Here is a 24,915-nt window from a genome sequence, read left to right on the forward strand (position 1 = left end):
CCTCCCTTGCTGGTAGGTATCTGTTATTGTGTCATTATCTTGTAAGCAAAGTTCACATAAGGTTTTCTGAAAAGTACCATAATGGTATATTGACCTCGATCCAAAATATCATGCTACACCTGTATCATGTTACGCTCGCAAACACATGATTTCACAATTAATCAATACTTTTCCGCAAGGGCAGATAATTCTGTTATATACATATACAGAATATACTGCGCGATAGAAATATATATACTCACTCCTACAAAGAAGCTAAGGTAGGTGTATTTTGTCCTCGCAGGAAGATCACTGTAGCTAAGTCACTCTGTCCCATATAATATTACCACATATCAAGATCACCATCAGTTGGTATCACCCTATAGTCTCAATAACACAGAAATGTCTTTGTAATGTGTGTAATAGATGGTTAGAACAATATTCTCTTGTTAGTTTTATTTATGATTGTTATCCCTTTAGTTTTTAGTTACATAATTGTAATTTTTAAACTGATTGATTCTAAGTGATTTATAGGAAGCATGCTTTTCAAATTGTTTTAATTCTTTATGACAGAAAGGAACCAAGAACGAGGTGGAGACTGGACGAACGTTTGCCACGATATTCTCCGATCTTGACTTCCGGTTAAATCTTCTTGCTGCTTCTAATGAGGAAGAGTTTAAGTCCATCTTGGAACAACACACCAAGGAATTGGCTGACCGTCAGATGGCCCTGACCAATAAAGTACCGATGTATGACACTGACAGTAACAAGGTATGTCAGTCTAATATCTGATTTCTCAAAACAAACTCCCACATCAGTTAAATAAGAAGGAAAACCAATTATTTTAATTGTAGTTATGTATTCTAGTAACAAATAAAAACTTTTTTCTTGTGCATTTCAGGGAGGTTGTAAATGTGGTATATTCAAGGGCATTCGTGGAGATCTGAAGCGACGACTTCCTCACTACTTCTCAGACTACAAAGATGGTTAGTATCTTGTTTTTATACATTGTGTATTATTTCAAAGAGCTTTTTATCATTTATAATTTAGTTTGAAGGAAGATGTGATATTTATGACAATTTAAAATGTGCTTATTTGAACTACAGGTATCTTTGGACCAAAGACAATTCAGAAGACGTTACTACGACAAGACGTTATCTACGACATTGTTCCTCTACTTTGCATGTCTGATGCCATCTATCGCCTTTGGGGTCCTCAACGCAGAAAACACAGAAAATGTGCTAAGTATGTCTAGCTTTCTTAGTTTTCACTTCTTTAAGCATTCAAGTCAATATGTATATATTGAACTGAACTCTCAAATTAAAAAAGACATTTGCTAGTCATAAAATGCCCATTGTCTGTAGTATGTACATACTTAGGTATAATAGCTGGTATACGATGCTGTAGCTGATATTAAGCCTTGATAACAATAGTCCTGTAGAATACAGATTGAAATTGTCAATGCTTTGTCATAAACCAGAGGTTTACTCATCAGATGATTTAAGGATTTATATTTTTAAATTAATTGATGGTTGATATTTGCTACAGCCGTGGAGAAGGTGCTATATGCACAGACGTTTGGAGGGCTGGTGTTTGCCCTGATAGGAGGGACTCCATTAATTGTCTTATTGACAACAGCGCCTCTCGCTCTCTACACAAAGAGTAAGTATAATTCCCACCATCAAACCACTCCTCTGTCCACCTTCACACCATCATTTGCATTCCATCTTACTTTTCTTGATTTCATTCTTGAAACTTTTTAACAGATATCTTTGAATTATCAAATATATCAATACTCAATTATTAAAAGTCCCAGTTGCCAAATTTTACATATCTCTTCTGTTATTGTAATTTTTCAGATCAATATGGCAAAAGTTTTCCCTGAAAAGTCATTGAGGTCATTCAGATAAAAAATCTAACATTCTTCTCAATGGTATTTTATCAGTTTGGAATGAGTTCCTTGTGCATTATTACAACAATTGTATTGAATTGTTTGAGTAGACAATACATGTTGTTGATGTTGATGTCCCCACAGTTATCCACACCATCTGTGAAGAGTTTGATCTAGATTTCCGTGCCATGTATGCCTGTGTGGGTCTGTGGAACAGCTTCTTCCTCTTCCTCTACGCTTCCTTTGATCTTAGTGTCCTCATGCAGTGGTCAACCAGGTAAGTGTTCCACGGTTTTCTGGAACGTCAACTTATCGTAGGCAGCAAAGTGAGGCAGGTATTTATTATTAGGATCAGAATTGCACACTAGAAGGCAAAATCTAGATTGATTGACTGTGATAGAGGAGACATAGAAAAGATTTTTGTCATCTGTATCACAATCAAGTAATGACTTGTTGTTGTGTGTTATTCGTCTTCTTACCTTTGTCTGTATTCTTCTACAGGTCATCAGAGGAAATATTTGCTTTGTTCATTGCTATAGCTTTCTGTGTGGATGCCTTTAAAAATACAGCAAAAAGTAAGTATACTTGTGTCTTCCAAATTATACCATTATTTTTTCATCCACCATCTTTATTATACTAATTTTATAAAGTCAAATGTATTTAATTTATTTAAACTAAAGTTCACACCATTAGGTTAATGGAATTTTAGTTTTCCAGCTGAGGTATGAAACAGAAAGGAATCCAATTCATATTGCATCTATGTAGAAAAATATATACTTTCTCTAAAATAAGTTCAGATATGCAGTTTTACATGTTATATTTTTGTATTTTAGATTTTGGGGACCATTACAACACTGCAGACTGCCATGGTGGATCAAACACTGGGCTTGTGGCGGCCAGTAATATCACAGCTAACATTTCCTCTAACATATCGGATACATTAACACAGTCTCCGAGTGAATGTGAGCGGGATGTCAGTCTGCTCTACCTACTACTGTTACTGGGGACACTCTGGGTGGGAGTGATGCTCTACAACTTTACCAAGACGTATGTACATTACCTTTAATTACCAAATTGTACCGAAATTATTCAAATGATTGTAAAAATTATCCTATTTCCTATTCAATCTAATATGCGCCCCTCCCCATTTTCAGTCAAAATATTGCTTACCTCGAATTAAATGGAGACTGACATTATAAAAGTTTTCTCTGTTTAGTTATTACTTACTTTATGTAATAATTCTGTGAAAGGCTAGTCTAAATTTGGTCATTATTTTTTTTTTTTTAAGCGCTCTATGCACTCATCGGACCAAATACAGTGTTTCAAATGATATTAATCTTAAACAGTTCATGTACACATATCAAATATATACTTTATTCAAGAACCAGACTTAAGAAATACCACAAACACATTTCCACTATGCATGTGTAGCCCTAAAGTTCTGAAACAATCCAAGATTTAAAACTTATATTCAAGAACTTTGTGCAACAACTTAAATATGATCTATATATTACAGGCCTTACCTAAATGCGGGCAAGAGAGAACTGTTGGCAGACTACGCCCTGCCAGTAGCTGTTGTGGTCATGAGTCTTATTGGTGCTTTGGCTTTTAAAGATGTTGATCGTAAGTTCTTATTAACTATGAGGTCTGGAGCTCTGCTATCTCTATGTACTATTATATGACAAAACTACACTGAATATTAACTTCAATCTGTGTTTGTTACTACTATCTGAAAACAAGTTTTATGAGTCTGAATGTTAACAGTTCATGTAATCCAAATTCAAAAACTAATAATACATATAACAAATGGATGGGTCGGGATGAGATGCTGTATAAGAAAAAAGCAATACTATACTTCATTTGCAGGAGCATAAATACAGGAGTCAAACCTATTCTTTAAATTTTCACAGTTTGATTTTAACTACTGCATGTGAATGCAAGTAAGGTGAATGACGGTCAATTATTTTGTGTTTCAGTTGGTAAAAGTTTTGATGTAGAAGGGGGTGGTTTCTCCATCTTTGACATTGTCCCCTTCCACACTCTGTCCTGGGGAGCTGTGCTGGGTGCCATGGGACTGGGCTTCTGTCTGTCTCTGCTCTTCTTCATGGACCAGAACATCTCAGCAGCACTGGTGAACTCCCCACAAAACAAGTAAGCAGTTATCTTTAGGTATTCATGTAATCCTGATTATAAATTCATGTAATGTCATAGATTTCTGGAAATACGAAACCATATATTATTAAGATGATAAGAAGTTTGTTTTGCTTTCAAGAATTCCAATATGTTCATTTTCGAGCGTAAAGGCAATCACTGAAATTTTGACCAATTGAATATGACATCTTGTATTATTGGAGGTCGATATGGTGTTGTGTATTAATTAAAAATTACATTATCCTTTATTTACTGTTTAGGATGAAGAAAGGGACGTCTTACCACTGGGATCTAGTCGTTGTTGGGATCATCAACTTGTTACACAGCCTTGTAGCCTTTCCATGGGTACATGCTGCCCTTCCACACTCACCTCTACATGTACGAGCCCTCGCTGATGTGGAGGAGCGTGTTGACCAGGGACACATATACCAAATGTATGTACACAATGGAACTTAATAATACAGTTCCAGATTATTAGCTCACTTAGCCCAGATGGCATATGAGCTTGTGTCATGATGCATTATCAATTGTCCGTTCGTAAAAATTTCCTTTAAATCGCTACTAGTCACAGGGATCTACGTTGATTGTAACAAACTTTGGCCAGAAAAATCTTTCGGGGAAGGGGAACTGAGTTGGTTAGTGTAAACCTTGACTCTGGCCCCTTGTTGCAATGAGGAATAGGTCCCAGTAGGGATAAACATTGGTAAGTCATTTGAATCGCTATTAGTCACAGGGTTCTGCATGAATTGTAAGCATTTGGCCTGAAAGATACATAGGAACAGACACTCCTAGCTTCGACCCCTCAGAGGCAGGAGGTTCCAATAGGGGGTATAAACACAGAGGTTATACTTTAAATAGCAGCTAAGTCATAAGAGTAACATGAATTGTAACAAAGTTTGCCTAGAAACATCCATGGGTAAAGGGAAATGATCAGAGTTGATGTAAATCTTGGCTTATGACAAGAGGGGTAAATATGATATTCAAAATATTGCACCCTTGTTATATTTTACATGTATAACTATAGTCTAATAATAATTAATCAAGTCATTATTTGCATTTATTGCACTTGGTGAATATATTCATGGAGTTTAATGAATGCAAAAAAAAGCAACGCTTTAATATAGCTTCTGGATAGTGATAATATTCGCTCGAATTTGCATTCATCCTATATGAATACATTAGTGTTCTGCAATCATTTAAATATAACATTTTGTTTTGTAGTATAGTAAAGGTTCGAGAGACAAGGCTGACGGCTATTTTTTCCCATATCCTGATTGGGTTGTCCTTACTTTTTCTGGATGCACTCGCCTACATCCCCACCCCAGTACTATATGGTCTCTTCCTTTACGTGGGAGTTACCTCCCTTGACGGGAACCAAATGTTTGAGAGGGTCATGCTGCTATTCACAGAACAGGTAATGCATTACCTAACATTTGATATTAATCATGCGTTATTATGAATATTTAACAAAACTTTACCTGTTTCCTTTTAGATATAAAACTTAATCTCTACCTCACTACATGTAACTTTATTTTGTTTCTGTTAATGTTGGACTCAATACCTGAAATTAATGTCCCAAAAACTTTCCATCACTCCACTCAAATGCAATGTAGAAGTGCTACTTGGATATGTGGGTGATGAAGTCTTGAAATGATTAATTGAATCTAGGTTGTGAAAATAATTTCTGTGTTGTGCGTGAACTATTTGGTAACAAATTAATGTTTGTTTCAGTCTGCATATCCCCCGAACCATTACATCCGTCGAGTGCCACAGAGGAAGATGCACTTGTTCACCTTGCTTCAGCTTCTGCAACTGGTTGTTCTTTGTGGATTTGGCTTTGCACCGTATCCTTACCTCAAGATGTTTTTCCCTGTCCTCATCTTCCTCCTCATTCCTCTTAGGTAAGTCTTTATTGCCATACATAGGAATCCTGAGATACATCATTCTTTGTAAGTCCTAATTACCACTTCATTAAAGACAACTTTATATATTCTGTGACAGGATGAAGATGAGCGTAGTAACAGATTGGAGTAGACTTTCTCTCTGGGAATGTAATGGTAGTTACAAGCTGGTGTCTGAACATAGATATCGTAGTGACAGATTGGAGTAGACTTTCTCTCTGGAAATGTAATGGTAGTTACAAGCTGGTGTCTGAACATAGATATAGAGTTCATGCAATACTTTAATATAACAATTATATATTGATACTTCAATATTATTTTTACAACATTATTGACTTCGTAAATAAAATTATCGTGATACAGATTATTCTTATTTTCCTTGTGATTTTCTTTTCCAGACATAAAGTTATTCCCCATATCATCGAAGACAAATTCATGAAGGCCATGGATAGTCACTAGCTCCATAAGCCTTTTGTTGACATGGTGATGCTGAACTGTAGCATTATGGTTGAAAAGAGTACCAAGGCATTGTGTGCAGTGTGTGACAGACATTGTGTTCTGTGGATATCACCAGTAATTACGGGACATTCTAAGCATGGTGACATGAGTTACGGATGTAGGATCTGTGTTATGTGAGTTTTGTACAAAACGATGAAGATTATTTTAACATGGAGGAACTGAGAATTTACTCTGAAAATGGACATGAGTTTTTAACCTATTGAGATTCAATACCTAGAATAGTCTTCGTAGTTTTGATGACGAAATGTTTTAAAGACCATGTGTGACAGACTAACGTGTACATAGTTATACATAAAACCTCTCTGTTGGTATATATTTGTTATCACGAGGTTTGACTGATGTGATTATCATAAGATTTACCGGCTTATTGTACTAGCTCATCTGGTTGTATATATATCTATATGATATAAATGTCAAAATTATTGTTTTTATCGTTGCAAAAGAAGTCAGATTTAACAGTTACAATAGGTTAAATAGTCAATTTGCAGTAGTCATATAATATTGTTGCAAAACATATCAATTTGCTTTACTGTAAAATAAGACGTTTTGCAGCAGGCATGTGTTACTCTGTTGCTTATTGAGTCAATATGAGTCAATTTGCAGCAGACGTGTTAAACTGCTGCAACACGTTTCTCTGAAATGAGTCAATCTGCCGTGGACCTATATTTTATAGCTGAAGGAGTTTACTGGTGTAATATATTACCTTTTACACAATGAGTCAATTTTCAACAGTCATGATTTAATGAGGTGCTACATTATTATACATGAACACTTGCTATGATGGTAAAATGTGTCTACTAGCAAGTAATGCATTTACTTGGATATCACATACTAGTTTCCACATGCACGTTATAATTACTTGCTGCCTCTGTTTGTACCTATTACATAGACATGTTGCCTAGCTAAGAAATACGTAACACTAAAAACATAAACTAAACAATAGCATTCTATACATAATAGCATCAACAAAGCTTGATAGACATCCAAACATCTCTGGCTTCATTCATAATATTCTAGAGCCTTTTTACCTTTAAAGTTACTTAAATGTACAATTTTGAACAATAACCAGAACGTTGCTTACTTTTAGAACACTACGTTTTTTATTTGTCTAAGATATTTTACTTACATGTTTGTCCACTTTTAAAGATTCTCCACCAAATAATGATCTGGCCTGTTCCTTCTGTTGTATTTGATAAATCATTGATACTCATTATTTTAGAACAGTCAATACCTTTGTATACCATACATTTGTCTTTTGATTTTCTTATACAATGTGCACTGAAACGATCAATTCCCTGCAGTTTAAATCAATTTACATCAATTCAGGTAAAAAGTTTTAAGTTAACCAATCAAAATATACTAGTACTTGGTTCATCTACAGAAACTCAAACAGAATCTCGCACTAATATATCTGCAATATTTCTTTGTCATTGATGTTATATATGTGTAATATTGGGAATGGTCTCGAACAAAAGCAAGTGTTAGATTAAGTCCAACGAAGCATGATCAAATGCATTTATCGGTTGATAGTTCCTGAGAATTTGTCCAAATAATTACTATATCTAAAGTCTACACAATCCGGCGTGATTCTGAATTGTTATGTAGTTTTAGGTTCACACTAACCACAACGACTCACAGTTTGATATGTATAGTATAGGGCAATGATCTAACGTTTATCTTGACGTATCTGTACCTTAATGCTGTTTAATACTCTGTGATGGTCGATGTATTCATAAAGTTACAATATTTACGAGTTTAAAATGTACCGAGCGTTTTTACATATGTAAACATTGTTTTTCATTTATTGTCATAATTGTATAAGTTCTATTGTTTTATGATATTAATGTGTTACAATTATAAATCATAACTGTTCTCATATTTCTGTTCAGTTTTCCTCTATTTTTATTTTTCTCAATACACGAGTACTCCAGTGGAATGCTGAGTCGATTTAATACTGTATAAATAAATGAACCGTATTACTCTAAATGTTCATTTTTGCAGTAATACCGTTTCAGCGTTATCGGTTTTGCTCAAACGTCTGTTTGTGCTGAAGTGGTATCCATGTCTAGATCTTGTTAGTTCTAAAACTACATCTTACACTATCACGGTCTCTAGTTGCTCCCTTTTCCTATTACCTCAGGATTTAGGTACAATATTGTGTGATACAATAAAAGTATAATTGTTGCAGTCATTGATTTTGACCATCTTCAATATTGTGACAGAAATTAATTTAGTAAACTTTTTATTGTGTAATCACTTGGAGTTTTTTTTTAAGTTTAACGATGACAATTAGATGACATCCTTAAAGTTGGGTTCCTGCATATTTGCGCCTAATTTTCATTTCAATGCAAACATTTTCTTAGATAGTATAAGTTTGAGTCCCACGTTAATACCAAATTTGAAGAGTAACTTACAGTGCAAGCTCATAATTATTAATTTATCATTTTGTACTTAACATAGGTTTGAAATATGTCTTGAGAAAGAGATAGATATTTTAACACATTCTTAGAGTTACATGTACTTGATAAATATGTTATTAACGCGAAGCTGATAACTGAATAAACAGTACAGCCTTGGAACAAATAATGGGACATGTTTGCGAAGGATGAACCTTAAAACATTTTTGCGGGAACCAATGCCTTATATCCATTAATTACCATAAAGAAACCAAACCCTTATTTGGACCTCTATCTTATCCTTGTTACTTGTATTATATTACCTTCTGTCGTTAATCAATTGTCATTGGTGCAAACAATATGTTAACAATCTATTGGGTTTGTTATACAGTGGTCAGACTATCAACAACATTAACAAAAGAGTGTAAAAAACTTAACACCTTACAGTTACACGTTCTAACTTACATCGTTCTCTAGTCATCTGTTTACAACAATGTCCATACATTATCTGATTATACTTATAACTGTAGATTTAGACCCGCCCGAAATACCAGTTAAAGGTCTTCTTCTGTCTAGATCTACAAAGTACAATTATTTAACTACAATGTTTTATCTACATATGACTACTATGCTTAATTCAAAATATACTTCATGAATGTGAATTTTCAGCAAACCTTACTAACTTGCAGAAACAACTTCCATCAATACATATCAAATTGAAGACAACGCTTACAGATTTCTATAACACGTCGATTTCGGGATATGTCACAAAACTGGCGTAAAAATATGACACCACATACCGGAAATCGTACTTCACCCACGCCGTTTTGGTATCTCGAATTCGACGTGTTAAGAATGATCAGCGATATCAGTTGTGTGGTTTTACTCACCACAGGATTTTGACGGTGTATCAATTCATTTTACAATGTTTCTTGGACTGTTTCTTTTATTCCGATTTTAATATACAAGTTGTTATTCATTGTACATGTTGATACGTTTTCATATCTAACGAATTGTATTTTACACATGATGTATATTTTGTATATATGATTGTTGATATACACACTACAATGTTATAGATGTTTTGATTTATTTTTACTTTTACGATGTTTTTCACGTCTGCTCTTCCTATTTTAGCAATAACTGCATGCGGTGTTTTTTTCTTTTTGTTTAGAAATAAATTGTTAGACCAAATAAATTAACAGTGCAAGTTGGGAGTTTGCTCTATTATGTATATTGTAAAGTCGGAAGTATCTGTTGAGATTCAATCTCATTGTAGATGTTACAAGAAAAGTTACAGGGATCAAAGGAGAAGGGGGAGCAGCACCCTCCAAAATTTGAACTGTTATGATTATCTTCTCTAGAAACAATTGGCTACATATCACTTTGTTTTAGATTTAAAATACTCAGTGTTGTTCTGTTTTATATTCTTAATTTGTCAATGATAATTTCACGTTCCAGTATTATAGATGAAACGCCCAGACGAGGAAAGTGCTAAACTGTTGATATCACTGCTTTTACCAGTTAACAACTACAGCGAGTCAAGCTTTGTTGTTTTATATTTTACCTAATTTTAATATCAATGCTGTACATGTCGATGTTTGAGCATCGTGATTGATTAGTTCTAAGTTTTGATAGCCTGACCTCAGGATCATGAAACTATTGAAACTTTTGTTTTGCTTTGGGAGTAAAAATGACAAAACTTACATAACAGCACCAAATCTGTGATTTGCTTTATCAAAACTTAAGGTATTTCTAGTGTTCATTATCTTGTAGCTTGGCGGATCTGAAAACATGCATAATGACATTTTCTATAATCTCTGATGGGTGACGAGGTCACCGTGTGGTGGTAGTAATGTAGACGATTCTGTGATATACATGTATATAGGTTATATGTTTATGTGTTCTACATATACTACCAGTAAATACAGAGTTGATTCATCCATATTATTGTTACAACAAATAATAAACTGTATGGTGTTGACCCTTTTTTATGACTTGTTATTTCATCTTTTATAGTTAACAATAGCATACTTACGAAATAGTAGCACCAATGAAATAACGAAATTTACCATTAAAGCGAATAGTCGGGCAAGTGACTGTAAAATCGGTAAAAATGGTATTAATATATCCGGTGTAATTTCTTATGAATTAGAAAAATAAAACTTTCCGTCAAAATCGCTGTACATGCGAAGAAAATAATAATATCTATGGGAATCCTAAAAGTCCTCCCGGACGGCTAAGAGTGCAGTTCAATCTTAACGCATGCGCAACACCCACCACTCTCCGTAGTAAACAAAACATGGCTACCGTAGTTTTGAACCAAAATGTTTCCGCCAAAACAACCAACTGACTCACCTAAAATGCGAAAGGAAAGGCAATGGAGCAGCGACAATCCCAACAACTGACTCGGTAAACATTACGACGCATGGAGAGTGTTAATACAACTTGTTATAGTGAAGAGAACAGTTCAAACGAGCACGCGGCTCCGGACCGCTACTGTACGTACCTAACAGTTAGGCCTACTACGTACCCGGTACTCCCTGCTCAGCTGATTGTGAGTGAGTCTTCGTATTTTGATCATTATGTAAATAGTCCCTAGCAGTATTTTTTCATAAATGAGTGGTCACATATGGTCACATGTTTCATACCTGTTCCCCAATCGCGTAAAACGTAACCTTGGGGTAAATAGCGGTTCTTTAGTGGGGCCTCTTTAGGGGTAATGAATGCCCTGTATGCTACCGGTCAATTCATACAGTTCTGATGTATATATTTATAGATTTTTAATTTGTAAATTTTTGTTCTGTACATGTTCTGGTAGTGTTATACACATACATTGTATATAGGATTTACATTGTAGGTTAATTGGTAAAATTGTATTGTATATGTTCTGATATACACATATACATATGTACATGTAGGTTTTAGCTTGTTCTTTAGATATATTTGGAGGACACCTACAATATTATTTCTGGTCATAATAATAAATAGTGTTTGTATATTTATTACAACTGTACCTGATTCATGTGTATATGACAAACTTTACAGAGTTGAAATGTACTGCAGCCATGTATCATTTATAATTATTCTGAATTTTTGTTGGAACTATAGATAATGAATTTTGTATCTTTTTTTGAAACAATATTTGATTCTATCAAATGCATCAGTGACACATTCACAACTTATAAAATGTTTTCTCTAAAATAAAAAAAAAACTGTAGAATGAACCTACATTTATTCATTTATATATATTTGAAATTGATCATTTCAATTTTTGTCATATTCAACATATATAAAAAAATTATTGGTTCTTTTTTTTCAGGCACCATGCATGCATAGTGACATGAATACAGAAAGTTCATCCCTTGGACCTGTATACAAGTGTATGTATACATATACATACAATTAGCATCATATGAAGACTGAAGAATGTTGATTTGAGTGCTCTTGAAAGTAAACTTTTCCAATATGGACCTAGAAGATCATGAACAGAACATTTAAACAGTATTAATTTATTAAATGTTCCTTTCAACTGTAATCATTAAATAAAATTATGATGCAATATTTTTCATTGTTTAACTTTGTAGAAAAATTTGTTTATATTAGTCCTCTAGATCCAGTGATTATAATTCTTGCATCCATATGCCTGCCCATTTGTTTGTCAGGGCTTGTGAGATAGCTTTTCAATTACTTTTAAAATATAAGGATTTTTATTACATATAGCAATATAGATAACATTGTCTTAGGATGTCTAAATTCTACTTTACAAGAGAGTAGACTCAACATATAAATAAAACCATAAAACTAGCAAGTTATCTGAAATGTTAAAAATCTTTTTGTCTGAACCAAATTTCACATTTATTGTCTATGTGTAACTTGTACATAGACCATTTATGTATTAATACTGTAGTAACAGTGATTACAAACACATAGACTAAAATGTAGTATGTAGTACTATGTACATCTGTCTTTGATTTGAGTTCTAAACAAAAAAGTGGTACCTATTGGGAAGTTGTGACTTGGGCGGAGGGTGAAATACAGAAGAAATAGCTACACATGGAAAAAAAGAAAGATATACAGTACCATATGGATTCAAAGTTGCTCCAAAATCAATGAGACTAAATAACCAAAAAAAAGCCATGTAAACCCCAAATATGCAATGACCAGATCAATGATAAAGCACCCTTCCACTTCCAGTTATCTGTAGCTATTTCTTCTATATTTCAACCCCCCACTCAAGTTACAACTTCCCAACCTCATGATTCTTCTGTCTTTTAGCCCCCCCACCCCCACCCCCCAACACACACATACCTGATTGATTGTCATGTTATTTCAGGTTCCTATTCAGGTATTATTCCTAAAAACCAAAAAGGGTATACACACTGTGTACTCTCAAAGAAGGGAAACCACTTCATTCGAAAATGGAATTTACAATTTCATCTTAATTTTGAAATTTTCAATTTAATTATTAATTACTGGACTATTAAAACAGTATAGAACCCCTCGGCTACAGACAAAGTACTGTGGTACACATTTCTCTTAATTAATTACTTTTCTTCAACTCAATCATCTTTTTCTCCAGAGCACAAAAAAGAACAGGAAACAACAGAAAAGGAAAGTAACATACATGTAGGCCTATATGTTTTCTGGAAATATATATGATGTGTTAATTCTCACAGCATAGGCCTACATGAATTTGAAGAATTAAATATTATCAATGTTTGAGAGAATTTCCTAGTTGTAATTCTATAGCAGCTACATGGAATGTACGTTTACATATATACATTGTACGATACATATACATCATAAAAGTTTCTTTCCTTCCAGCTGGACATTCATGTCATCTCTCTCCAGAACTCAAATATTGTTTACAAAAAAAAAAAAAAACAACCAGAGACATAGATAATTTAATTAAATCTCTGCAAAAAACTACACGAATAATTGAACACATATATTGTACTTGTAAAATATCTATGTATGAGCTAATTTATTTTCACATCTTTGACAGCTACATGCACGGACGTTCTATGGAACGTTTTCGTGTGGTTTTAAATGGGAAATTATGTTACGATTATTTGTATTTAACCTTCATGATTCGGTTGATGTAAAATACGACGAATGCTATGCTGCAATAATTGCCCCTTGCCGGGGCCCCATCTCTGCATCGGCCGAATATTTGTGTCGATTTCCATGTACAAGATGCTTTTATCGAAAAATGCTTACAAAGCATTGTCATTAATGTAAGAATACTTCATTTGCATCAAATGTATCATCTCAAAACAACAATTTGCATACCGCATTAGTGGTTTATCACACGAAACGAAACCGACACGACTGAGAAACACATGTCCATGTTGACATTTCCACGCAGCCTCGTTTTCAAAGAGTTTGGAGAATTTATATTTAGAACTGTGCTAAATTTACACGGGGCTTCCCCAAAATTTCAATGGTCAAAACTGGACACCGTAAGCAGAACTTGACCATCATTATGGTATACAATGACTTTTGGAAGGCCAAAGAACGCATTTAGACTGGTTTCCTTTGCCCGACTATTCACTTTAAGTTATTCCATTCTTCTTGAACTGGCATTCGTGCCATGGATCGAATGTGTGGGAGCTTTGGGACGTAATCTAAAATGACAAATACCAGGACTTATTATACATGTAGGGTGATGAAAAAAACCATTGACTGAATAATCTAATACAAAAAAACCAAGAAAAATATTCACTTTTGATTCTTATAATTTTGCATATTTTGAACCACGCAAGTATTTGAATTAATCAAATAAAATAAATCGTTCGGATTTCGATATCTATTAAGGACTAGATTTATCACGATAAAGATATTTCGCCCATCAACAAAACTAATAATGATTCGGTTACGACATAGGGCTGTCCATTATATCTGAGGAAGTAGGAAGGATGCCACTTAAGTACATGTAGTCTGCTATCTCTGATCAAGTGCTGCTCTTCATAAGTTCATATACGGAACTGAAGTTACGGAACCAGACTTTAACTGAACAAGGATACGATTTTGTTCACATAGACGTGCCCAGAAAGACTCAGGATTATGAAACAGTCTTAGACTTAAGATTTTGCTTAGCTAATAAAATATGATGTACCTTTTTGTAACGTCATCTGTGATTGGCTACGTGTTTTAGACTTAAGACCATTCCATGATCTTTGATCCAGGTGCCAGGAGGTGTGATAGACGCTTTACAGATATATACTATGTAGATTTCCGTATCCTAATATTGTTAACAAGATGTTAAAATTTTTAGTTATAAGCAGTGTTCTTTTACTAGTTATAAGGTCACATGTTCCGTTTTTATACACACTATATAGAGTGAGTATTTTTGTAAATTCTTGTAAAGTAAACCCTATTGAATATATATATATATATATATATATATTTGGAGACAATGTGGATCGTAATATTGGCCTCGAGGTTTGCTACATATTCCTAAAATCCAAAAGGAGATGGAAAATACCAGCGGATATATTACTGGAGATCAGAATATAAGAAATATCAATATCTGTAACAGTGATGAAATTCTTTGGTGATGTTTATGTTTAACAGGTAATTACAAATAAACCTCGAGTCAATTAACCTCCTCAGATTTACACGTTAGTCGTTGTATATTATGCTATAGATGTTATACATGTTATATTTTCCCCCAAAATAACCACATTCTTTATTCCCCAGACATATCTCTATCAGTTTAAGGCTGTACAGGTTGGAGCCTTGGGGGTCAGCCTTCATATATACATATTATAGTTCATTTTGCACTTGCGTATCCCCTAGTGTGATATTTATGGTTACACAACAGCCTATATCCCAGGCAGTGATGAACTGAACAAAGCGGTGAGCCATGAACCTTAGGTGATGTTCAAAGTTCAATAAACAGAACGGCGTGGAGTAGTTGTAAAGTTGTAGTAGAAAATATTCTGCATAGACGAAAAGATGAGCACGGTCATCAACTTGGAGAATGTCGCTCTGCTTGGTGTAGTTACCCTGGCTGGGGGTTACCAACTAGGTATGTATATATATACAAATGTACACTATTGTTGTTTTATATGTAAGCTCTATTGATCAATATACCTATCTGTGTATCTGTCCATAAACAGGTCTGTATGAGAGTTTGTGTTAGCCCGGGGTCTGGTCAGCCAGGTACACTGGTCATTTATACATGTTTTCCAGTAGATTTGACATTACCATTCATGCATTAAATGTTCTCAGTACAGGCTGGACAAGGTCATATTCCTACAGGGACTTCATTGTTATGATGTGAGCATCGTATATGTGACCTTTGGATGATGAGAACTAAAGTTCCAAAACTAGTCTCAAATAGACAAATGAACAGGTACCAACTCAACTTTGATTAAGAATAGTGTTCATGAAATGCAAATGTGATTTGAAGAAAATTAACGTTTTGTTATAAATTCATTATGAGCTCTGTATCCAACCATATACTAGTATTGCAAGATCAGTGCATGGCTTAAATGTACCATACACCAAATCACAGACGTTCACGGATCTAATCATACGATCTTGTCAACGCTTAACCACATAATGAATCGAATACTATCAAGCAGGCACAGATGACCTAATTTATCCATTATCGATTGTTTGTTATACCTTTATACCATCAATTATCACAACCATGCCCACATGGACAATATACAATTGAAGATGTGTGTAACACGTGTACTATAGTTTTAGTTATATTTCCCATGTGTATACGTTTTAGGAAGTTTTGCGAAGCGTGTTGGGAAAAGGAGGTACCAAGTGAAGCTAGCCTACCCCGCTGTTACCGGTAATAAGGATTTTGAGCTGATATACAGGGCACAGTAAGTATTGACAAGTGAAAGGTCAGGTAATATCAGTAATAGGCAAAAGGTTCACAAGGACATCAATACGAATATACCACAGTCTCCCATAACACGAATTCTCACCACATCCATTAGACCAGGAAGTCTTTTCTCAGACGAAACTGATATATATTGTAATAACTGAAATATGCAAAAAAAAAAAAAAAAAAAAAAAAGCCCAGAAATATTATGACCTATAAAATACTGCATTATAATGATAAAACTGTCTTACACTAGACTGACCACCAGTCTCTAGAGCATTGAGAACGATCACTTAAATTTGGCTTGATTATTTGTATCTCTACTAAGTTTCAAACTAGGGGGAGATAATCTAGGAAAAAACTCTACTGAGAAATCTTATCAACAACTTACGGTCTGTATAGGCTTACACAAGTGTACTTATTTAAAAACAAATCTCAATTAAATACTTTAATTTGCATTTTCAACATTGAGTTGATGATATAAGATGGATATTATGGTTTAAATAAAACTTAAACGAAGTTATAACAAATGAATGTTCTAGCTAAGTAGAAAATGATGCATGTTTTCACTCAAAGTCATAAAATTAAATATGACACAATTATAAGAACAGTTTCTTGGGCATGGGAGAGTGGGGTGGTTAAGATACCACGAAGATAATTAAAATCATATTGAAATGTTATTCGTATTACATTAAGCTTTTACTGACGATTGTATTATTGTAATGCTAATACATTTAATTCCAGACAGAACTGTTTAGAATTTTACCCAGTTTTCATGTCGGCATTTTGGATATCAGGATTGTTCTTCCATCAAGGTAAGTACGGTATCAGTACTGAAGATTAAGAAAGAACAATATTGATAATAAAAACCGCATACATTTTATCTAACGGTTTCTTAAGCTTATCGTTTAAATGTATTTCTCGAACATTTGTACAATTAAACCTAGACCTACATCTACTGTTATTCTTCAACATTAACCGTTTTCCTCTCTGCACTAATCGACTTTTCTGTGAACAATGTACAATAAACTACCCTTTCAGATGTCCGTGTCTATCATCAACTATCAAATCAGACGGTCACTGAATTGTTGAAATTTCGTTTACATCGGTTAGATTGGTATTGCGACATTATGAGTATAAAACTAGAGGTATCTCTCACTGCAGCATATACAACTGTAGCCCAGGAACCCAATAACATAAACCACCCGATCACATTATACATACAAATGACAAACTAGTCTGTACACTACGCAGAAACATAAACTACAAGTTTTATACATCATAACATGTTTAGGGCAGATATTAGGCAAGAGTCTTCCTCACAGGGGCCAATGTTTACAGCAAGGCCAAAATTAAGACGGAGTTAAGGGACGAGCAGATGATAACCTAAATGTGGTGTCCAAGCTAATGTTATAAATCCCATAGAAACTGCCCACAGCCCAATTTTCTTGAAACTTTGCATATTGGAAGTACTACTAGTTATCCATTTAAAATGACACCACTTTTTCCTTTGATGATTTTCAAAAGGCCCAAAAAATTTGTATTCAATTTCATTAAAGCTTCTTGCACAAAATGCCAAAATAGGTTAGCCTTTATTAAATATTCTACATTTTTTTTATTCATAAATCATTTGAGTTTATCGTATATTTTAAGTCATTTCTTTTAGATTTTGAACGGAAAATTTTCTTTGAAATAACATTTTTTACGAAAAATTAACACTTTTGAGAAAAACGAAAACGAAACATTGCTCTTTGTCATCTCATTTCACTCTGTTACTGGTTTTGTTCACAATTTTACACCACATAAAAAAATATTCTCATGACATTTTCTGTCTGTATAAATTGGTTTCGAAATCAAAATATGGGAAAACATTTTTTGAGTTATTTGAAAATAGAGTGCAGGTAGCAACGTACCACTTAATTCTTTGTTAGTATACCTACATGTAGCTATACATTTCAAGGTTATGATTCCTAAGTCCTAAGCATGTGAATATAATTGTACAGTAATAATTTGAGATGCTAAATATCATGGCAACACATTTGAAAATATCGGTTGCCATGGTAACAAAACGGAGGCCTCTGATTGGCTGAAATTTTAATGATGTCATAATTAAGTAAAAATTGGTATATAGCGGTTATGAGGTATGCTGAATAACATGATACCAAAATAGAGGCCTCTGATTGCTTGAAAAATCAATTTGTAGTAAAATAATTAGTAAATATCATTTTAAATGGATATAAGATAAAGAATGAAGTACATGTATCTTTTATTAACAAAAAATAATTGAAAACTGAAAAAAATGTTTAAAAAGTGGATAAGAGGGGTCCTCTCGCAACATACCCAAAGTATTGTTAGAAAACATTATTTAAGGCTCTGTATGCCTTTTAAAAATACAAAATAGATAAGAAGCACATATAAAGTAGTTATATACCTAGAACTTTAACATTGTAAAATTTGAAAAAAGAGCGTGGGCGGATTATGCAACCCCACCTTTAGCCGCCTTTTATGGTCATCCAGTAGCACAGGGTAATTAGGTATACTTTTAACGCCATACCTGCAGGCCAATAGCCTTATTATCAATGAATCGATTAGATAAAAATATGAACTTACTCTTTTGAGTAGTTGGTATTGTTAATCGACTTCAACCTTGGAATGGTTGTTTTCGTGTTATTGTTTAAACATATCATATAATAAAACAAAAGACAGACTGATTGGATAAACCCCTTTTATTTCCTTCTTTGATTGAAGGGACAATTCCGTCATTAAAATTTGCACATTCATCGGGACTAAACCCGCTCTAATGGAAATAAGCTCAGTTGGTTTTACTGTGATATGCAATTAGGTAAATCTTCATGCCTAAAAATTATTTCATCAACTCCTCAGTGTTTATGTATATTATTTGATTAACGTACGTAACATTGGTTCAGGTATTGGTATAGTGCACATATTATACCTTCTTAATCGTATTGCTATACCATTTGAAATGCCACCGATTCTTAACAATATTTTATGTTATATGTTTCAAAAGGAATGTTTAACAATACATTTATGCCATGCTTTGCTTCGTGGCTATGTAACAGAATTTATCTGACTGATGACGAACTATTCTAATTGCTTAGTTTGATTGTTCATTCAAAACGAAATTTATTATTTACAATAAGTAGGCACGGTAACAGTTTTCTAGCAATAATGTTATTGACTTATTCTTTTGAATAACAACAGATGAAAAAAACCCACGAGATTTTGTGTGAAATGAGTGTTTTGATATTAGTTGTCAATATCTCGATATCTACTGAACACAATGTAAAGTGTTGATAATTATGATCAGGTTGTTACGGTATATAATGCTTCTATCATTACTTTTTCAGTACCAACCTTTCTTGCTGGGGTAGGTTACCTCTACGCTCGTGAGAAGTACTTTACTGGTTACACTAAGAGTGCAGAAGAAAGGTAAGACTGTGTTTGTAATGTATATGTGCTAAGCTGTACGCTCAATATAATGCAATTGTCCAAATTGACATATCTTTTCCACTTGATAATTATCACGATTGACATAGTTACATGTAAAAAAGTTTCAGAATACGACTTTTAATTGTGGTGTCAAATACATTTCGGGGACCTTGTACCTTGAGCAGTTGTTCTATGAATATGACGTAAATTATAAAAGAATAATTACGTACATTACTCATTTGTATTTTTTGACTCGTTACCAACTAGATTGCGAGACGTTATAGACTTGCGTATGTCTACTGGTACAAATAAACAAGGTATGATAATGTTGAGCTTACCTTGTGTTTATATAAAAATATGAGGGGTATGTGAAAAAATTAGTTTCCGGAATACTATCAACTAGGGGCACATTTGTTCAAACCTGATCAGTGGATCTCTTATTTTCTAATAATAGACTAGTTAAACATGATATTTGGCACATTTAGAACAACTACTTTTGACTTTTTTTGAAAATTGTTGTCATACTGTTATTAACCTCATTTTATATTCAACAAAAATGAGCAGGTATTTATTGATATATTACAAATATTGTCAGATTACCTGGGTTCCGCTGGAGTGTCCGATGTCTGATGGCTCTCACGGCTATGGGAATGTTCGGACTTGCAAACATACTCCTGAAGCAATACGCTGGCATTGATGTGTGTGACCAGTATCTACGACAGTATATCAAGTTCTAAGTACTGCAATTAAAACGCATAATGTGTCAACCGAGTGACATGTAACCCCGGATAATTCTGATACTTATGTTGTAAACAGTAAACGTAACATGTGTCAAATTTTGATGTAAATGAGATTTATTACTAGCGGTTATTATCCCCGGTTTCATTCCTGCATTGATTACATCTTGCCGTCTTTTGTACAATACGACATTACTTTTTACATGTTTTATGTACTGTTACTAGCATTTTGAGGTTTACTTCTGAGTTACTAATTTCAATTTATGTATTTTTATATGAATATTAAACAAGAACTTGAAAGCAAATATTCGAGTTTGTTTTCCTACAATGAAATTAATTTATCGTCACATCGCTACTAGTTGTCCACCTATATTACTGCAGTATATTTGTTTTAAAATCGACGAACGAATTAAGTATACGTCTTTGAAAGTGCCTGTATAATGTTCCTGTCCTCATACAAAGGGACGATACTCTTAGTTTCGTTGTCACTTCATCAATATAATTATATCTTCCAAGCGTTTTATCACTTTACAATCTGTTATGTGACCGAACACTTATCGTGTCCTTACTCCAATACTGATCGATATCTTGTAGAGAATGACGGCATTGCGTGATTTAGTACCGATGTCGAAACACGTAAATGTAGAAATAGTAGACTTTTTCTACCTATAGAAGATTGGGTTTACAATGTTGGCAACCTACATGATAACAAGGTTGTAACTATACCAAATTTTACTTTAGTGAGGTACAGCATCCTATGTTGTGTTATGAATTATGAAGCATTTGGATATCTACAAGTGTGATGTTTTATGCTTATGATGTAGAGAGGAAGCTCGCGGCTAGTGTTCGGTTGTCTGGAGTTCGAACCCCGATATAGCCGCTACATTTTCTCATATACTGTTACAATGACTATAAAAGTCTAATCTCAGGCAGTGATGAACAAGGCAATGACGATGAACTATGAACTCCGCTTGTAGTTCAAAGTTCAATAAAAAAACACGTCGTGGAGTAGTTGTACACATTTTTGTTGTAAAAAGAATTCTGCACTATCACGAAGACGAGCGTGGTCATCAGCTTGGAGGATGTCGCTCTACTGGGTGTAGTTACACTGGCTGGAGGCTATCACCTGAGTACGTATATGCACTTATTGTTGTTTTATAAATAAGTTACATTGATGTAATAGTTTACCTATCTGGTTATCTGTCCATATTTAGGTCTGTATAAAACCAAACTTCTAGTCAGTCCGGGACACCGGGCGTTCTACACATATTTTCAAATAGACCGCTCAGACATTAAATATTTTCAGTGCAAAATGGACATTGTGATACGCCTATACGGAGTTCATTATATATAACCTTTATCATTGGATGGTGGTTAGAGTTGTAGAATTAATCTCAAATAGAAAATAAAGATACCAAGTAACTGATAAAAGGTAAGTGCATGTCGCGTACCTACAACCAAATATTGTTAGATCAGTACATAATTAACTACACCAAAGTAATGCCCAAACATATACATAAATAGGGTCGGAAGTGAATTATTTAGCTCATGATAAACTTATAAATAAGTTGCAGTAAACTTATATTTCCTATATGGGTAACCTACTGTACTATCTCGCTATTATCTATTGTTGTATTATAGAGAACACGGCGAACCTTTGGTGGCCAACGAAATCACTCCGTTACAGACATATATCGTTACGTATATGTATACATATAGCATGTCTTATGTGAACATTAACGGGGATTACAACTACTATGTTGTAACCACGGATTTGATATCAACGTGTTCGTTATAGACATTTTTTCTGTATCTTTGTACCAACGATTATCATAACCATGTAAATTAACAGTTTTGGATATTATACATTGGGTATATTTGGGTCTTCAAACTTTTCAGGAACCTTTGCCAGACGTGTTGGGAAGAAGAGGTTTCAAGTGGAGCTAGCCTACCCCGCTACGACCGGTAATCACGATTTTGAGCTGATGTATAGAGCCCAGTAGGTACTACCGAAAGTTCAGATGATAGCTATACAGGTGATATCAGTAATAGGCAAGAGTTTCATACGGAAATCAATATTAACATACCACAGCCTCCTAAAACCCAAACACACACCACTTCCATAGGACCAATGGAGAATATTCTCAGTCGATACAGATAGATGACGGATACTGTATTAGACTCTTTAGATGGTAACAGAAATATGGAAAATCAAAGACATAATATTACCTAACACCTATTTATTTCCAGACAAAACTGTTTAGAATTTTACCCAGTTTTCATGTCGACGTTATGGACATCTGGATTGTTCTTTCATCAAGGTAAATACACGATCAATACTACGAATAAAAAGGTTTCTAATAAAAATGTATTCATAATTCATAACAAAATCAATCATATTTGATCCAACGGCTTCTCAAGTTGATGTGAATATTTTGAATCAATCTAATTAAATTCCGACTTGTAACTCCGCTCCTATACTTGTATTTGAGCGTATCGTTGGGCATTGTAGTGGAGTGGAATTATATTTTAATTTTAATTAGATTACATCGTCACCTTTTATGACTTCTCTGTTTGATATTATACAAATGAATTTCCTTGTATCAAATTAGACGTGCATTGATTTATACATGTATAAAATTCATTTACATTCTTAAGTGTGTTTTTTATTTTATTGCCAACACAGTGTGTTCCACATTAGAACATACAGTTATCTCAAAAAAACACTATATGAATTGGATTAGTAAAATCCGACAGATTGTTATAAACAGCAAATGGTGAAGCAAATACTGATTTTGGTATCATTGGTTTGAAATATATTCCATTCTCTTACGCAACGTATTCAGTCGAGATTGTATTGATGACTGTTTGATATACCTACATGTAGGTATTCTGTGATTATAATCTGGGGTTGATGGTAGGCTAAGCCATACTGGACTTACAATCATCAGTTATGTGTTAAGATAACAGTGCTTGCGTTACGTAGCACATGTATTATGGTGACTGCGTTTGTGTTATAGTTTAAACATATTTTATTGTCAAGGGTCTTACAACATTAATTGAATGCTTCTCATATCAACCTTTATCAAATAAATGAAGAAATAGATTAATTGCTTAGTTTAAAATCTTATTCAAATATAAAAGTAAATTTGCATGTACTCTACCGCATAACACTTTACTAGCTATTAATTTGCTATTCGTTAGAATGACAAAGATTTTGCTTTTGAAAATATATTTGTAAAAATATAACATTGTGAAAATCTCGATAAGTACGTTATGTTGTTATGAGCACTTGAACAGTTTGTTACGGTGTATGATACTCCAATGGTGACTTTTTTCAGTACCAACCTTTCTTGCTGGGGTAGGTTACATTTACGCTCGTGAGAAGTACTTTACTGGTTACACTAAGAGTCCTGAAGGAAGGAAAGACGGTGTTTGTTAGTTGGTAACTGATTAGGTGTGACGTCCTATTCACAGGTTGACTCTGTGGTGCGTACACAACGTACTTAATTAGACAATTTTACAAGAATAAAAAAATGAGAAATAGTCATATCTTTAGGCATAAAATGACGAGACGAAAGAAGCAGGTAGGCAGAGCAGAGGATCCGTTTTCTGTAGCACGACTCACTGTTGGGCGGGGATGAACGGTCCTTTTTAAAATACAAACAAAACGTTAATTAATTAATGATTTGCGCAAAATATGTAAAAAAATGTTGTTAGATAACCTGAATTCCAGATATTAATTCATATATATGACAAATGTTGTCAGATTACCTGGGTTCCGCTGGAGTGTCCGATGTCTGATGGCTCTCACGGCTATGAGGATGGCCGGACTTGGAAACATCCTCTTGAAGCAATACGCTGGCATTGATGTGTGTGACCAGTATCTACGACAGTATATCAAATTCTAATTACTGCAATTAAAACGCCTTATTTGTCAATGTGACATTTAGCCCAGGTTAATTCTGATACGTATGTTGCCTACTACATGTTCATGTATATATCTGTCGAATTCTAATGCAAATGGGATAGCTTCATT

At 34.0% G+C, this 24,915-nt stretch overlaps 2 protein-coding genes and 1 pseudogene across 2 annotated transcripts in view; all 3 read left to right on the forward strand.

Annotated features, from left to right (window-relative positions):
• LOC138327546 (solute carrier family 4 member 11-like) overlaps positions 1-10,826 on the forward strand; it is a 35,129-nt gene extending 24,303 nt beyond the window's left edge. Inside the window, 14 exon segments of the mRNA XM_069273721.1 lie at positions 553-750; positions 881-965; positions 1,086-1,111; positions 1,113-1,224; positions 1,528-1,641; positions 2,015-2,147; positions 2,372-2,445; positions 2,704-2,917; positions 3,387-3,493; positions 3,847-4,021; positions 4,282-4,455; positions 5,243-5,435; positions 5,753-5,922; positions 6,321-10,826. Of these exon segments, the coding sequence (XP_069129822.1) occupies positions 553-750; positions 881-965; positions 1,086-1,111; positions 1,113-1,224; positions 1,528-1,641; positions 2,015-2,147; positions 2,372-2,445; positions 2,704-2,917; positions 3,387-3,493; positions 3,847-4,021; positions 4,282-4,455; positions 5,243-5,435; positions 5,753-5,922; positions 6,321-6,381 (1,836 nt within the window). The 3' untranslated portion in view covers positions 6,382-10,826.
• A 4,859-nt stretch (positions 10,827-15,685) lies between these two features.
• LOC138327547 (microsomal glutathione S-transferase 2-like) lies at positions 15,686-21,181 on the forward strand. The gene is made up of 5 exons (XM_069273722.1): positions 15,686-15,873; positions 16,588-16,687; positions 17,434-17,504; positions 20,058-20,139; positions 20,735-21,181. Exons 1-5 carry the CDS (start codon positions 15,801-15,803, stop codon positions 20,874-20,876), a joined length of 468 nt encoding a protein of 155 aa, XP_069129823.1. The 5' UTR covers positions 15,686-15,800; the 3' UTR covers positions 20,877-21,181.
• A 292-nt stretch (positions 21,182-21,473) lies between these two features.
• On the forward strand, positions 21,474-24,915 carry LOC138326913 (microsomal glutathione S-transferase 2-like; annotated as a pseudogene).

The sequence above is a fragment of the Argopecten irradians genome, chromosome 7, assembly GCF_041381155.1.
Source record: "Argopecten irradians isolate NY chromosome 7, Ai_NY, whole genome shotgun sequence".
Taxonomy (NCBI): Eukaryota; Metazoa; Mollusca; class Bivalvia; order Pectinida; family Pectinidae; genus Argopecten; species Argopecten irradians.

Excerpts from the sequence above, each read along its gene's own strand:
- LOC138327547 (XM_069273722.1), top strand. The coding sequence starts at position 15,801 with ATGAGCACGGTCATCAACTTGGAGAATGTCGCTCTGCTTGGTGTAGTT. Across the intron at positions 15,874-16,587 it reads GGCTGGGGGTTACCAACTAG|GAAGTTTTGCGAAGCGTGTT; the intron begins GTATGTATATAT and ends TATACGTTTTAG. Across the intron at positions 16,688-17,433 it reads GAGCTGATATACAGGGCACA|ACAGAACTGTTTAGAATTTT; the intron begins GTAAGTATTGAC and ends ATTTAATTCCAG.